The sequence below is a fragment of the Harpia harpyja genome, chromosome Z, assembly GCF_026419915.1.
Source record: "Harpia harpyja isolate bHarHar1 chromosome Z, bHarHar1 primary haplotype, whole genome shotgun sequence".
Classification (NCBI taxonomy): domain Eukaryota; kingdom Metazoa; phylum Chordata; class Aves; order Accipitriformes; family Accipitridae; genus Harpia; species Harpia harpyja.
The window spans coordinates 34,958,366-34,975,682 of record NC_068969.1 but is presented as its reverse complement, the minus strand read 5'-3'; the positions used below and the strand labels follow the sequence as shown (position 1 = coordinate 34,975,682).

At 40.7% G+C, this 17,317-nt stretch overlaps 1 protein-coding gene across 2 annotated transcripts in view; it reads right to left on the bottom strand.

Annotated features, from left to right (window-relative positions):
* Positions 1 to 17,023, bottom strand: part of ACOT12 (acyl-CoA thioesterase 12) — a 32,668-nt gene extending 15,645 nt beyond the window's left edge. The window contains exons 1-6 of one of the 2 annotated variants that reach the window (XM_052776709.1): positions 16,753 to 17,023; positions 13,416 to 13,485; positions 9,175 to 9,235; positions 8,015 to 8,116; positions 5,637 to 5,769; positions 3,584 to 3,734 (exon numbers count right to left, since the gene is read on the bottom strand). In XM_052776709.1, coding sequence (XP_052632669.1) covers positions 3,584 to 3,734; positions 5,637 to 5,769; positions 8,015 to 8,116; positions 9,175 to 9,235; positions 13,416 to 13,485; positions 16,753 to 16,888 — 653 coding nt within the window. In that variant the 5' untranslated portion in view covers positions 16,889 to 17,023. Of the gene's footprint in view, positions 1 to 3,583; positions 3,735 to 5,636; positions 5,770 to 8,014; positions 8,117 to 8,163; positions 8,235 to 9,174; positions 9,236 to 13,415; positions 13,486 to 16,752 lie in introns of those variants that run through there. The other variant, XM_052776710.1, reaches the window with a different exon arrangement.
* Positions 17,024 to 17,317: the final 294 nt, after the last annotated feature.

The following is a 17,317-nucleotide window of genomic DNA, read 5'->3' as shown; positions in this document are numbered from 1 at the left end:
CAGTCGAGTTAAAGAACCTCCTTTGTTAGGTTTGAAGTGGGTAGTGATTAGAGCAACAAGGCTTGCACAACCTAGAAAATAACTATATTACACTAATTTATTCCATAACCCACTGAAATACAGTTAACATGTTCAGCTACAAGAGCATATAATTTGAACTTCAAACATAATAATACCACTTATGTCATGCTGTTTCATTTTCAACACACTTTACAAACATGGACTAATTAATTCTCACTGCTTGATATTACCTTCTTTTGGAGCCAGACCATGAATCCCTTACCTACAGAGTAAACACTTACTTCACAGAGTTTCATTAATTTCTATATGACTGCATGGGGAGTAGGATATTGCTCAGCACGTAAAAATGCCAGATCATAAAGCCTTTAAACAATTAAACGAAACCTGAGCAGAAAGGTTGAGCACCAGAAACAGTGTTCAAGCAAAGCAATGTCAATCTATCTATTCTTTTTAATATTGGTACTTTTTTGCTTGTTTGTCAGATGTTTTCTGCTAGTATTATATGAAATAAGAATAAAAAACTACTCATATAACGTCAAATGCATAGTTGGTTTTGTGGTTGTTTTAATTTGGTATTGTTTACTATATTAGGTGCAGTTCGTTACTGGCGCTGAGCTGGGAAACTCATCTTTGAACATACAAAGGGATAGAAAGATGTTGAACTGATCACTCATCAATTCAGAAACACAGAACTGTTGGCTAAATTTCAAAAGTGGAGGGTCCAAAAGTATGTTACAAACACACAAAGCTTAGTAACTCTGTTCCCTTTGTCCTTCCAATTGCATAGTGCATCCACTCACCTGTCTTTTCTTATCTCAGAACTGATCCTGTATTGTGCTCAATTACACGTAGTTAGGTTCAACTGGGTTGTCCTACTGGATCTCTTTGAACTGCTTGTGAAATAGCCTGTAGCCACCCTGGTAAAACTTTGCTGGTCTAGTACAGAATATGGTCTGTGCCAGCCAAGTATGCTTTCCATGAGCAGACTAGCAAAGCTACTGTTTGGACCAGTACAGTGGACAGATACGCACCTGATCAAACCCAGCTACACCGCTAAAGGAAAAGTTTTGCAATATTGTGTTATCTACACTAGGGAATTCTAGTCACTTCTCTGACCCTCACAGATGGCCTCAAGTTGAGGCAAGGGAGATTTAGGTTAGATATTAGGAAAAATTTTTTTACTGAGAGGGTTGTCAAACATTGGAATGGGCTGCCCAGGGAAGTGGTTGATTCACCATCCCTGGAGGTATTCAAAAAGCGAGTAGACAGGGTACTCCAGGGCATGGTTTAGGGGGCATGGTTAATGGTTGGACTCAATGATCTTGAAGGTCTTTTCCAACCGAAATGATTCTATGATTCTATGATTCTATGTTCGAGAAAAAAATCTGCTGTACAGATACAGCTTAAGGCTTTGTGGAATTGGGATCTAGTTTGCAAGCCTTCCGGAGTGGGCAAAAATTAGGTTTCTTCAGCAGTTCTAAATGTAGTGAAAGCCCCACTCTTTACTGGGATCTCTGTGCACCACATGAATAGGGAACAATATACAATAACGCCATTTATTTTTAGACTTTGAAAAAACATGCTCTATCCTCATGCATGTATGCAAAACTCCTCAATAAGAATCCCATATGCACATCTGAGAATAGATTTTTCATTGCGCAGTTTTTAAACTTGAAAATACAATTTTGTAGCATTCCTAGCTTTTAACTCAACTGCACTCTGCAAACTAATGCATCAGTATTGTTGAACGCACACAATTATCTGTAGGTAATTAATTGACTAGGACATCTTTTTAATAGACTAATACATTCAAATGACTTTGTAATTTCATTAAGAATAATTTGCTCTTCTGATTTAAAATGCTAAATGGTGATCTTATTTACAATGTTCACTATAAAGATGCAAACACAATATTATTGAAAATAAGAGAGGGAACAAACCAAAAATTTGGCCTAAATATTCCATTTTTCCTGGAAAACTATGCCCTGAATTCTTTTACTGCAAGTGTAAGAAATAAGAATGTTCAGATCCAGTTCAAACTAATATTAATAATTTTCAAATGGCTATATTGCTATCTGCAAGATTTTCATTTAGTGTCCAGCCAAAAAAGTGGGGGAGAGGGGAGAGGGGAGAAGCGGGGTGAATAACCTTTAAAATGCCCTTAGAAATTTATTTGTCAAGGTTTAGCCCTCCTCATCCGTTCCTCCATCAGAGTTTGTGGCCATAGCAACTCTTAACTGGCACCTTCAAAGGTCAGGACTAATTGTGAGTGGCCTCACAAAAGGTTTGTAGCGAGACTAGCTATTTCTCAAGCATAAACTACAAAATCTCTGTTTTCAACAAGCCTCTCTCACCAGCTATTATTCCTGAAATTTTCAACATGACAAATCACATTTGACATTCATTAGTGCAAAGAAAATTTTTTCAGTACTTGGTTGGCTGATGTTTTCCTTCTCTTTTTTTTAAAGCTAAATGTGACTCTTACTAGGTAAAATATATAAAATGAAAACAGGTAAATATTATGGCAAAATCTGAAACAGTCCCTTTAGAGCCAATGAAATTACACACTGGGGTAAGGTCAGTGCGTTCTAATGTTACTAAAACAAGCTGTTTCTACAACCACTACAGAAAATCTGTTGTTATCAGTACAACTACTGGCTACAAATCAAAATTATATGAATAATGAATGGGGAAGTCATTTAATTATTAAAGTTAAAAAGCAAAAACATATGTAATATCCCTGCAGTGAATTAGGTCACTTGGTATGCAAGGAGAATTCAAACTGAAACTCAAGATCTGCTTACAAAGAAGCTTTGTACAGTGTCCAAGAACAAGGAGGGAGAAAAACAACGGTTTGATTTCAGGGGAAGAGAAATTAAATGATTATATGTCTAGGCCATACCGACAAGCAACACTAGGCAGTGTCACAAAAATACTTCGCACTTACTACCTGAAGATGTCAGAGCCCTTTATACTGCTAAAAATATTACAACCTATAGGACGTAGGACTCAGAGAGACTGAAAGGTTAAGTGACTTGCTGAAGGTTATGCATCCATTCTGTGTGCTCACCAACAAAACAGAACCTGTTTCTTTTGATTCTTCTTCTCTGACTTAGTCTTTCTTCTGGCATAAGGATCTGCAGACTAACATTTAGAAGGCTGTTCATTTTTGGATATCAGTTGATACAGGGTCAGTACTGGTTTTATCCCAACTTCACAAGTAACTCTTCTTTTAAAATGCTGCACCAACCACAAGCCCAAGTTTCTATTTCTATGTCCAATGATGACTTTCTGCAGAGATTCTCAGGCAGATAACATAGCCTCTTTTGCCTTAGGGTCTGCATGTGTAACAGAAGAATAATATTTGACTCCCACAGTGGTGTGGCATGCTGTGGGAACTATACCACATAAATAGTTCAAAGGCCTCCTGCAATCTGAGGCAGAAGAAAAGTCACAAAGGGTTAGGTCTGTATTTTTCATAAAATAAATCCCTGTGAAACCCTTAATATTAAAATCACATCCATTTAGAACCATATGCAAAGACTATGAGGCAGAGAAGTACCTTGCTGAAATACTTGCCACTGTCTCCATCCAAGCCATGATGTGGCCACCAAAAGTGTTTCCATGATGGTTTGCGTGAGGAGGCTGGACAAGCTCAATACTCTGTACATGAGTAAGGTCAGTTGAAACTGCATCTTCCTCTTCAAAAGTATCTGAAATACGGCAGCAATGTATTAATGAATTATTTCAGCTAGTAACTGACAGCCAAGAAGAAAATACCCCCAGTTACTGAAGCATGCAATTTGCTTCAGACAAAATGAAAAGAAAAAAAAGAAAGACACAGAAGACCTCTGTTCTTTGCAAGGGAAGCAAGAGGCTGAAGATTTGCTCTGTTCTTCCAAGAGACATAAGAGATGGGGGATGGTGCACCCCATAGTCTATCACAGCACAGTGATTCTTCTCAGCCCTCGCTATATCCCTTAAAGAAGCTGTGTCAGAAGCAGTTACTGTGAAACTTGGCTAGCTGTGAATGTAGGCCGCCAACAGCCTCAGCATGTGCTTGCAATTATTCATGGTTACTATGCATGACCTCTAACAGACGTTGTCAGAGCAGTCTATCACTTATTCAAATGCCTTTCATAGACTTTGAGCACCATGTATGATGGGCACCTGTGCAAATGTGTCTAATTAAGGTTAGAGTATGACATGATTATTTCATAACCTGTTACAAATCTTGTGATTGCCAGAGACAATATAGAACACAAAAACCAGGAATATGGATCTGAATCAGTAACAAACTTCCATTACCTGAGCATTTCCAATTCCAGTTTCAAATGTTTAGCCACACATCCTCACTCTAATCTTTGTTTTTTTCAGTTATATTTTGCAAGAACAGATTCAGGCTTGAGATTATGTCAGTCATTTTAAAAGTGTATATCTGTGCTAGAAGCTACTTGACCTGAATTGTACTTTTGACTTTTGCCATAATTAACTAACTTTATGATTATATAAATGTGTGGACACATTTGACTAACTTGCACTTCGGACCTACTTAAGTTGTTGCATAAGAACCACTCAGAAGACAAACTTCACTTTCTGGATATGACTTATACCTATTTTGCTACCTTTACACACGGTATGTTCTTCTCTCTTCCCCTGTTTTGCTTGTTCTCTCTCCTTAAGGACGTGAATTAGTGCTAACAATGATAAGATCCTTCGAGGATATTTCCAGGCAAGGAAGTGGAAACCAAAATCATCAACCTCTGATTTGTCTTTCATGGTATTAAGCTGTCTCCCATGAGACAGTTACTATGAAGACATATAACTCGTTTGCTTGTAGCAAACAAGTCCCTTCAGTTCTACACAGTCTTATTAAATTATTAAGACTAGAATTTATATTTACAACAGGTTTCATCTTTCCTCAGCAAAACCACATAATGTTTGTTGTTTATACAGAGTTACGGCTCAGATTTTCCAAATATCAGCATATTTCTTAACTGTTGTGAATAATTTCTTTTGCAGGGCAACAAAGCAACTTTTGAGCACAACTGTCTTTGAGAACAGACATTACTATCAGAAACAAAGACGAACCTGTTTCTTGGCTCAATTTTTCCAATTTGGTCACGAGGAGTTTAAATTTTTTTTTTACCTGTTTTGACCTCCATGTAATGAAGTTTCCCTGCTTGTTGAGAATGATCTTATGACATAAATAGTTCTTAGTGCTTTCTTGCAAAGACACAGCCATAAGCCTGAGTGAATTTTATCCTTCTATCTACACTACAGCTAGTGTCACAGGACTTTATTACCATATTGTAAAGTCCTGTGTGAACACTTAAACCTTACATATAACCTACATGAAGATCTGCATTTCACATCTATTTAATGCATGCTTAGCCTTTAATCCTGCATTTTTAAATCTGGAATTTCTGGAAGACAAAGAAATACCACTCTATTAGAATAACTGTCTTACACACCCTCACAAATCTGGCACACTCTTTTCTACATGATACCACCACCTCAAGGAGCTCTACTCAGATATTTTGTCTGCTTTTTTCCTCCCTTCCAGCTGCCCGTAAGTCGTTTGTTCTGTCTTCTATGCTGACCACAATAATCACCTTCCTTATTACTCTCCTGCATTAGGTTCTGAAAGACCTGTTCATAGCCCAGTCGAATTCTCCTTCTTTCAATAGCCAGGGTGTGCTCCAGGTGATCTTCTGTAGACAGAAGGTTTACAGGTTCTAGTTCAATCTATGCAAATGAAGAAAAAAAAAAAAAAGTTCTGAATGCCATAGCCATAACAAAGTGCACTTTGAACTTAAAATGGCATCAGCATTTTCTACAACCTTTTGCTATCAACTGTCCAAGATGACAAGTTCTATTAATACAAACAAGTACAGCATTAAAGTTCAAGAGATTCTGCATTATCCTTTCAGAATCATTTGTTAAAACTCAATGACAAAGTGCTTTTAGCTTTTAAATACAAACGTCCATGAGATCACACTAAGTTTAAGACAGTTCTCATTTAAAAAAGAAAAAAGAAGAAAGAAAAATAGAAAAAAGAAAAAAAAGAAAAAATAAGATCTTAATATGAAGGTTTGAGTATTGAATTTTTGTATCAGAAAAATAATCCAGTCGCATTGATCAGTGGTGTAGTCTATGGGAAAGTGTACCCCAGAGCCCACTCCCACTAACTACGCAAATAGCTCGCTCCCTCTTTCACAATTCACTCTGTACTCACATATCCTATTCCATCTATCTGAGGACCCATTTGCAAAGAAGCCCTGGTCTTCTGAGCTGGAGAAACACGTGAACACCCAGCACTTGGTGCAGCTTCAGACTCTATACATTTATGCCCAAAATGCTACTTGTGCCCAGACACACATGCTTCTCTTGCCAAGATCAGACATTCTTCCCCCTCAAGTGCAAATTCCTATGTATGTCAGTTCAATGACAAACTGAATCCAAACCTGTAGTGGCATAAGAAAATTATTACATTTAGATAAATACTGCAGAGGTGCCACTGAACAGTCACTTGTGTGATTTATCTACCAGGTCTAGCCTCAGAAACCTTAAAATAATGCACAAGCACTGCAACACAGACAAATTCAACATTTTGTGTCCTGCAGTGGTGCTGCTAATATTTCTCAGTCTTTGAGTCTTCACTCAAACCCTCTTGCAGTTTCCTTGCCTCCTTTCTGGCCCTCCTCAAGAGCTTCCTAGCTTTTTGCAGATGGCCCAGCTAAAAGATTAAGACGGTAAGTGCATACTGTTGTTCTCTGCACAGCTTTAGCAACAGTTGTTCAGAAGAGTGGATTTGAAAAAATGTTCTTTAATTTCTCCAAGACTTTAAATTGTAATGGAATTTGAACTGAAGTCTCAAACTCTCTCTGGGGCATTCCTGTCTTAAGCCTAATCTTAGTTAATCATCACCAATTTAATCCTGAATTAACCTCCCTGGAAATTTGGGCAAAAGGTAAATGGGTTGATGCCATGGATATGATATCAAAGCAATAATAAACAATCCTTACTTTATACTACTTTAGTGCTTTCAGGGTAATCTATTCAGCCAATAACCTTTCAGAGATAAGCTGGGCTTTAGTTTTGGTAAAACTTCCAATCCGTTTCTTCTGCAAACTGTAATATATCATTGCAAAAGGGAAAGCAGAAATGATTGGATATATTAATTGCTCATGGGATGACTGCTCTCTGCCAACCTGCAGTGGATGTTAAAAAGGCAGATGCACTGTCATAACACATTCAATGAGACAGGTAAGTCAGATATATGATTCTAGTCACTCATGTTCAAGAAAGTCGAATACTACATATAAAGGGAGTTTATTAAGAGGATCTGAGGAATATTTGGCCTTTCTCATATGAAAACTTTAAAAGAACTGTGCCTGTCTGGCACAGCAATGTGAAGGCCAAACAGAACCGTGACTGATTTCTAATACCTCTGGGGAGCCAAACACTGGGGAGAAGAAACATTGGCATGAAAACTCATTAACATAAATGGCAAAGAATTAATTTAGATTGGAAGCTAGCTTAAAAATAATGTCTTCTATCTGAACAGTGATGTCTGAACAATCTCCTCAAAAGGGGGGAGTGAAGGATAAAGAAACCCCACGCCCGATACCCTTGCAGATTTCAAGATGTATATAGGTCAGTTTCTGAAAAGGAGAAGGTGCAGACTCGCAGGGATCTCTCTTCCAGTGCTTGCCTCTGTCAATATTGCAGCCCTTACAAAGACACCAGTTCTACTCCTAGCAAATGTGCAAGAGGAAGTGGAAACAATAAAAAAGCCTAACAATTTCAGAGCAGAGATGTGGAAAAAAGAAGTATCTCTGTAACATCTGGACTTCATGCTGTTTTCCTATTATTGATCAGAATAAAGAGGTAAGAGCATTTTCCTGTGTTTCACAACCAGAAAAGTTGGGTTATTTCACAGAAACTCAGTCCCAGTAACTTCAAGCATAAAAGAAAACAGAAAGAATACCTTTCCACCACCAACTGGTTTGGCTACATATGTTGCATATGCCACACTCATAATTTTTTCAACATTAGTCAAAACATCCTGTACTGTAACCTTGATGCCAACCTACAAGGAAGGAGGTAGTGGAGGAAGGAGACAAAAAAGGTATTTACATCATTGTCAGTTGAGTTGAGACAAAATGGTACAGTGTTTATTAAATTAATCATGCCCAGTCTCTTAAACCTAAAAGAAAAAAGGTAAAAAAACTGCTCTTGCTATCACTGATACATCTCTGAACACATAAGAACATCACAATATTTGCTGAGCTCTGAAAATCTTTCTAGTACAACAACTGTGTATGTATGTTTAGCATCACTTGGAGGATAAAATAAAAAATAGGAAAGACACTTAGATTTAGTTTTATGGCTATGTCTTTGCATTTACTTTTGTGCCATTTGGAGTCCCCATCTGAATCTTTCTGAAAATCTGTATGAGCAAAAAAGTCTATATGAATGTATAAAACAGAATGAAACACTTGAAGGTGAAACACTGTATTTGATCCTGTAAGACAGGCCTGATATACATCAAAGTTTCTGATTTCTTTCTCATTTTTAGAACCTTTTGGAATACATTGTCTGTGAGATGCATCACTTTCATTAATATTAATGAGAATTGGACTTGGCCACAATGCAGAGAAAAGTACCCTTAAGGTTCAATTCTTATTTCAAGTAAGTGATTGGGCAATGCATTGCATACTTGTTACAATATGAAGAGTAAGAACATGCATACACCTGAGATAAATATTTTTGTATTTCAAAATACAGAAGTTTCAAAAATACTTAGAACTCTACCTATTCAGTGAATCCTAGCTCTGATCCAAAGACTGCTTAGAGGTCAATAGCTTTGGACTGGACCAACACCACCTATCCCATCCTGTCCATTACACCTGCCAAAGATTTTAAGGCTTCAGGGTCCAGTTTCTACTTTGACATGGATTATTTTACAGGAAACATGCAAATATAATAGTCATTAGGAAACCAGAATTCCATTAGGCAGTGTTACTGTTTAGATATCTGCACAAAACTCCTTCTGAAACAAGTAAGACTGGACCCATGTTGCATTCCTCTACTCCTCCCACCTCTCCTCTTTAAATAGCATTAGGAACAAGAGTGATGATCTCTTACCTCCATACTGGTTTTGAACGCTCTGTTCACCTTTGCTTTGATGCTAATAATTTGTCCAACCCTGTTAAGAAGAATAACATCTTATGGTATGTAATCATGCAGCTTAATAAGGGCTTGAACCTGCCTCTCTAGGTATTCTTAATAGTAGTGAAGCAAATCTCAATTAATCAGTCTGTGTCTTCCATGCTGTACTGAAAATGCACTGAAACAGGTTCAGCACTGTTATGCATCAGTCAGACTTCATTCATGCTCAATAACTATTTTAGTCACTTAGAAAACTGCATAAGCTTAATACTAGCATTCCTTCTCCTTGCTGATGTCTGTATGACGTCAGGTGTGCTCCAGGCCCCAGGTCCCCCAAGAAATTTTGGCCTAGGTTCTGCTTTTGTTCAAAGGCACATCTTGCTGTGAGTTACACCAAATCACTGAGTATATCTAGCTGCAAAACCACACAAGATATACTCCATGTGATTTCTCTAGCATACAGAAACATGCACATGAGGAAATAATCCCAGGACAAAAAGTGCTCTTTGACATCCTTGAAGGATGGGGAAAGAGTTCACTTTCCAAGTTTGGCCAAGAACAGGGCTGCAGCATGCTGCTTCTGTCCTAACAGCATACCTCTGAACAACTGCTCTTCCCCATTTACCTACATAGAATACCTAAACAGAATTATATATTTTTACCTACATAGAATAAAATTTAAATAAGAAAATAATTTCTTTCCTTCTGGAATTTCTAAAGTACCTGTTACATGTTGATAACAAGAGTAACCCTTGTTTTCAAACCCCTAATACCCTAACACAAGGCAATGCTGAAAGGGTGGAAAGAAGGCAGTTTTACCTAAAATTGTCTTACTGAGCAGAGCAGTAAAAGGACATGATGTGCATGGTAAGTCAGAACCACAGCCAAAATAACTGGGCATCAGGCCACTGCCTTCAGGGAATTTAGACTAACCTACAACTGCTAAAGATCTGTCCCAGAGCAGGCAAAGTGCAGCCAGCTACATCTGAGACTGCAAAATATAACTCAGACCACTTGAGTACCTATGAAACAGGCATTTACATCTAAGGATTTGGCACAGTTATGACCCCAGTTTATAAAAAAAAATTCCTTTATCATTTCTTCATTATTTAATGAATAGGGGTTTGACATTTAAAGGTAAGGCTTTTCTTTAATTGCTTTTCTCAATGCCAGAACTTCAAATGAATTGTTACCAAACACTAGAATTGGGAACAAGAAACCTCCTCCTTTACAGTACCAGAAAGGAACAACCAACTACACAGAAACCTTCTCTTTCTTGTTCACATTCAAGAACACAAGTGGAAGCCTTTGAGCAGATGGGGGAGAAATGGTTAGAGGAAAGAATTAAGACCATCTGCAGATACACAGTGCTCATTAGCTTTTGAAGAACATATTCAGAAGCAGTTTTTCCATCATTCATTGCAAAGAAAAAGCACAATCATTAATGCAATAGTTATAAACTGCACAGCTAAGGGAACCACCAGCTCATTTACAAAAATGAGAATGTGTTCAGAACAATAACACAATATTTATGTTTAAGCTTGGAAAAGAAGTTAACATTACAGTCTTGTGAAAAGGCTTTAGAAAGCTTAGAGACAGAACTCAGTCAAGTCCCTTGAAACACCTCTGAAGACTCTGTATTTCTGTATCTATGACTGTCATAACACTCCCAAGAGGATTACAATAACACAGCAGTAGAGGTAATGACAAGTACAAGGTGAAAAAAGACAGAATACATTCATTAGATAAACTCTATGGTTGAACATGACACATGCTGACAGTGAGTGTGAGGCTTTCCTTAAAAGAGGGAGAGTTCAGAGTTTCTACAGATGCTTGTAGAGGACGTCATGGTCCCTGCCAAGAACATGACAATGCTGGATTGTCCATGAGGTCCCAGCAGAGACCGCAGAGGTCTCAATCTCAGGCTTACTGGCAGGGTGCTGTTCTTCTGTACAAAGATAGTTTATTTCACCTTTGTAAGTGACACCTCCCCGGTGACCTCTCTTCCTCTGCATGAAAATGTTGCATAAGAAAGATTGAGAGAGGTAAGTCTGGGTCTGTCTGTCTGCCTTTGAGGAAACTGCAGGGTGGGAACAACAGAACACAGCTGGACATGATCTCACTTAGCCTGAGAAGCCAGTCCTGCAGTAAGGCAGGTTTGGACTTCACAGACATTAGATTCCCTAACTGACATCTCCACTGGTGCTCCAAGCAGTCTATGCAGCTGGACTCACATTTCATTGCAGAAAAGCCTAGTCCCCTGGGGTCCACAGCCATATCAGAAAACAAAGATGTCAGACTGAGATGGTCAGAGGGTATGATAGGGAAAAGTCTTTTCATATACTTCCAGGAGATGTTTCAAAATGAAATGTTTTACATTGTATCACATATTCTGACTTCGGTCAAACTGATTTATTTAAGCCAAGAGAGCTGATCAGCTTGGGCATTTAGATAGATAGGTCAGAGCAGAAGTCACAGAACACCACAGTTTCACTTGTAACTGGCAGAAAGCTTTTGAAATATATCAGAATGAACTGAATATGAGTCACATATGGAGCACTAACAAAAGTGAAATAAATGTAATTTAAAATCGGATGTTCTTACTACCACTGAACTGCTGCATATTAAAAGACAAAGAAGGAGGATTTATTTGTTATCATGGCATAAAACTGAGTTTTGCAATATACAGATTTTTTGAAATCTCTGTTTCCATGTCAACTGAAAAGAAATATGCACAGAAGACTTAATCCTTACAGAACATTTGGGAACCTGAGTTAGGTAAATGAAACCTTACAGCAGGTAACGTACAAAACACCTTTTTAATTTACTAGAGTGAGATACAAGAGCTCTCTTATTTATGCAAGATATTTGTATCATCAACAAGTTCTGGCAAAATTTAGGAAATTACACAGTAAGCTACAAACAGGTTGTTAGGGATGACCTGAGGCTGAAAAATAATTACTGAAACCACTTCACAGTTACTACGCTTGTACTCTATATTTTTTTTAAAAATGAAACATTGGCACCACAAGTGGAAGGAGAACTAGAAACAGAAACAAATTTGGAAGGAAAAGTATTTTCATTATATTTTAGCAGCTCTGTTCTGCTCTCAGAAACAAGAGAGAAAATTGCTCTGAAGTTACTGACGTCCGAAATATTATGCCTGAAAGGAAAACATTACCCTGACTTAATTTGTAGGACTCTTTGTTTAGAGTTTTCACAGACTGGTTTTTTTCCTAAGGACAAAATTAAAAACAGAACAATTACAGGCAGGACAAACACTTTAAAACTAATTTTGTAAAACAGACAAAGAAATTTTCTTGAGTTCTAGATTCAGTATGACCATATTCACTTCTTTGTTACTGGTTCTAGTTCTCATCCCTATGGCCACTACTCTAAAAAACTGCTGTTCAGAAGTGTGAGTGGATGCTTATTTTACACTCATGTACTGCAAACAGTTTTAAACTGACATCATCTGTACATCTGACAGGCAATGTTGCTTGGTTCACAGTCAGGACAACTGCACATACATTGGTCTGTGTAACCAGGTCCATCCCATCTAAACACTCATTAATTTCCAGATTGCAAGGTGTAAAAACACACAAAAACTAAAAAGTCATGTGGTTACGTTTCTGTAAAGATATGGTTTAGGAATAAATGTGCTATTTCCTCTTACAGTGTCTTTTATCCCTTGGAAAATCATGAAAAATTGGTAAAACAAAAATTAAGTCTTGTATAATCTTGTAGACTTGTTCAATATTTGGTGATCACAAATACAAAACATTTCTGTCTATTTACATGAACACATTTTTTTAAAAGAGCTGAAAGAAAGAGGTGGCAAGAAATAAACTGAAAGAGCACTTGCAACAATAAAAAATTCATACAATAACTGTTATAGGTGTGCATTTCTTATTTAACAGAGATAAGTAATGGCCTGCAGCATTCACTTTAACTAGAGCCAAAGATCACTGGGCCATCAGTTTCTCACCTGGCATCTAGGTTGCCAAGTCAAAGTAACTACAGTTTATTTTGCACCTGTGAAATTGATCTGTTTAATAGGTGGGATTAGATAGAAAAGAGCAATTTTGAGACTTAACCCTGTAACTCTGGGGAGTTCATTGGCCTGCTATCTCAGGTTTTATAATGCCTCAGTTTAACTCTGCCAAATAAGAATCTCTAGAATGAAAACATTTGACTGTTGTTAGCTAGTTTTGTACCTGGCAGCCTCTTCAAACTGTATGTCATCCATAGATGCTGTCACGCAAGACACACCAGCATGTTTCTCAGCTTCAAAAGAGACATATTGGACACACAGTTACTACATTGCATTTGCAGCAAGCTCTTCACCTATATACTTGTGCATGAGAGAAAGAGATGAAACACAGTAGATCCCAGTTTGTTGTGATCACCCTAATGCAAATCTGCAGTAGACACCTTAGAAAAAAAAGAAGCTAAATAAGATTAAAGTTAATATTTACTATGAAATAAAGTTAACATCAGGAGATGAGACTGTATCATGATAATGATCCTACTCAGTTTGAAAAGCTCTATTTAAGGTCTTTCTCTAAAAATGAACATTCTAGTAAGAGAGCGCTAACAAGCATGTTGCAGGACAAAAAGAGTCACAAAGCATTAAAAAGCCTACGGAAATCTCAGCAATCTCCTTCAAAAGAGGATGTCATGAATATTGGCTATGTTAGACCAGTGTGGAAGTTTTATGTCATTTGAGGATTCTCAGACACAGGAGAAAGAGCTGCTGGCTTATTAGCGTGGTCACAGCAGTGGAAAGCAGTTAAGTACATGTCCTCAGTGCTGGACTAAAAATGCAGGAACTAAAAAAAAATACAAACAAGATTTAAAAAAAATCAAACCCAAGTATTTACTTATTGCAAAATATTTTTACCAAAATTAGAACTGTGTTCTTCATCTCCCCAAGATGCATTTGGCTATGAAAAAGAACGCACCCTATTTGTATTAATTATGAAAGTTAATCTGGAAAAGGTAAACCTCTTCTTTACTGTTAATATTTAATAGCCCAATAGTTATCTTTTCACAGTAAGTTATTGTGATTTACTATTTATTTGACCATAGCACCTAGAGTTCCAAGTCAGAGGCTAAATCTCCACCACATCAAGAGCTGTATAAACACAGGGAACCCCTGCTCCAAAAAGTTTCCTGAATGACAGAAGCAAAAGAGAGGACTAGCAGGAAACCTAGAAAATCACACTGCACAACAGGCAGAAGTTCTCACTCCCAAGCAGCCCAATGTTTTCAGTGAGCATCGCAAGAAAAAGCTTGGAGAAATTAGAGGATGGTGCAGGAATTGTAAGTATCCGAGGAGATCCTTTTGAAAATATGAGGGTAACACACATGAAGACACTTATCAGAAACACAGCAAACTGTGATGAAAGGGAAGAGGTCATTGACACCTAAGAGCCTGGAGTTACCACAGTGATAGGTAATGCAAGGTGATGAGTAAGATGGTGATAGTCATAAATAGTCTCAAAAGTGAGGAAGCAGCCAGCCAGGTGGATCACATCTAAAGCAGCAGGATATGAAATGAGGAAGGTGCAAAGCCCAGGCACTTGCAACTGCACCAGCTGGCACTAATGCAGGGGAAAGATGGTAAAGCCAAACAAATCCCTGCCTGGCATGTTGAGTTTATCATAGGATCATAGAATGGTTTGGGTTGGAAGGGACCTTAAAGATCATTTAGTTTCACCCCTGCCATGGGCAGGGACACCTTCCACTGGACCAGGTTGCTCAAAGCCCCATCCAACCTGGCCTCAAACACTTCCAGGGATGGGGCACCCACAACCTCTCTGGGCAACCTGTTCCAGTGTCTCACCACCCTCACAGTGAAGAACTTCTTCCTTACATCTCTTCTAAATCTACCCTCTTTCAGTTTAAAGCCATTACTCATTGTTCTATCACTACATGTCCTTGTAAAAAGTCCTTCTCCAGCTTCCTTGCAGACCCCCTTCAAGTACTGGAAGGCTGCTATAAGGTCTCCCCGGAGCCTTCTCTTCTCCAGGCTGAACAACCCCAACTCTCTCAGCCTTTCCTCACTGGAGAGGTGCTCCAGCCCTCTGACCATTCTTGTGGCCCTCCTCTGGACTCGCTCCAACAGGTCCATGTCCTTCTTATGTTGGGGGTCCCAGAGCTGAACACAGTACTGCAGGTAGGGTCTCACGAGAGTGGAGTTGAGGGGCAGAATCACCTCCCTTGACCTGCTGGTCACAAAAAACAAAGTGAGGAAAGATGTTAAAAATCCTTTGTGGGTGGTGGGATTAGCCCTGTGGTGTGAATTACTGCTGCTGCCCTAAGCCTAACCAAGTAAAAGCAATTATGAAAGTGGCAGATTTGCAGCTGATGAAGATCATCACAGTTTAACTGAAGTCCAGGGAGCAAGGACGAGTGGTTTTAGCAGCTGGGGCTCTACCACCTCAGAGCAGGTACTCGAGTTCAGGGGTTGCTGACATCAGTTCAGAGTCCCTCCACAAAGAGCACTGTTAAGGGGTAAATCACTGAAGGGCTGAAATCAAATGACTCCTTCGTGCTAGAATAAGTCTCAAAAAAAAAGGTGTGATCATATTGGGAAGTTGCTACATGCTAGGTAGTTTCTGGGTTATTGTGTGGGACAAGTTCTCCAGGATCCCAACTCTTTCTATATAAGAGTGGATTACATAAAGCTGCACCGAGCGTGGCACACACCTACGCCGCGAGCGCACCACGGTCACTGCATCGCATGGAGACGCCATCCAGACATGAGTTCCCCAAATATACCCGCTATTCTCCACAAGGCTCATTATGGACTGCTAATGTATGCAGCTGTACTTGGAAACAGAGTTCACTGTCAGCAGAGATGGCAGAGCCTTGGGTTTTCTTGGTGCTTTAGATGCGTCTTTCACTTCCAGAAGTTAGCTGAGGAGATTTTTAAAGTTTTCAAAGCTGAGTTAAACCAGACACGGAGTCCTCTGCACGCTGGTTGGATTTGTGGTTGGTTTATTCTTTTCCACCCATGCGCCAATAGTCTTAAATTAGCACTTTTCCTCCTTCTCGTGTTTCTCTTTTTCCCTTCAGCTGCTCTTTTTTAATTCTCCTCACCCCAACTGCTCCTTCTTTGCTCTCCCCTGAGATTTGACGCTCCTCTCCAGCCCCACAAGCTTTCTCACTCCCTTGATGCCTGTTCCTAATCTGAACCCCCAAGTCTCACTCACTCCCCCCGGCTGAAACCTTCCCTCAAGCCCCCCACCCCCCGCCAGCTCCCCAGGGGCAAAGTTGTTTCTTCTTCTTCTTCTTCCTCTTCTCCTTCTCCTCCTCCTCCTCCTCCTCCTCCTCGCCTGTCATCGGCAAACATCGGGAGGGGGCTATCGGTTTTCAGGCAAGGAGACGCTCTCCCCGCACAGCCGACGAGTTTAAGGCGCGTTTCTGAGGTGAGGGGGGGCCGGTTGCACAGAGCGGCCCCCCGGGTCGAACGGCGGCGGGGCCGCCTCTCCCCGCCGCCCTGAGGCGGCGCTCGCCCGCCCTGCCCCGCGGCTGCCGCCCCTCTACCTGCCAGGCAGGCGGCGGCGTCCATCCACTTGAGGAGCTGCCCGGCGCTCAGCTCCCCGCGGTGGTTGGCGTGGGCCGGCAGGACGGCCCGGCACATGCAGACATCGCCGCCCGCCGCCGCCCCGCGCCGCTCCATGGCGCCGCCAGCGAGGAGGGCAGCGGTCGGCCGAGGCTCGCCCGGGTACGGAGAGGCAGCGCCGGCTCGGGCCGGCCCCGCCCGGCCTCTCCGCTGCCCTACCGGGCTGGGGCGGGCCGGTCCCGCCCTAACGCCCGGGGCTGAGGTGGAAGCGGCGCCGCTAGCGCGGAGGCGGGAAGAAGCCGCCACGCTGAGGGCGGGCGGGCGGGGGGTGCCGGCGCGCGTTCGGAGGCGCCGCCGGGCAAACGCGGCCCCCCGCGGGGGAGAGGACGGGTGGCTGCGGGGCCGCGGCCCGTCCTTACCGCCCTGCTGCCCCTTCCCACCGCCCCGCGGCTCCTGCCCCGGCACCGCCGAGGCCGCCCCGAGGCCGGGCGTCCGCCGCCACGGTGGCGCGGCCGCCCAGAGCCTGTGCCGCTGCCGCTGGTGGGT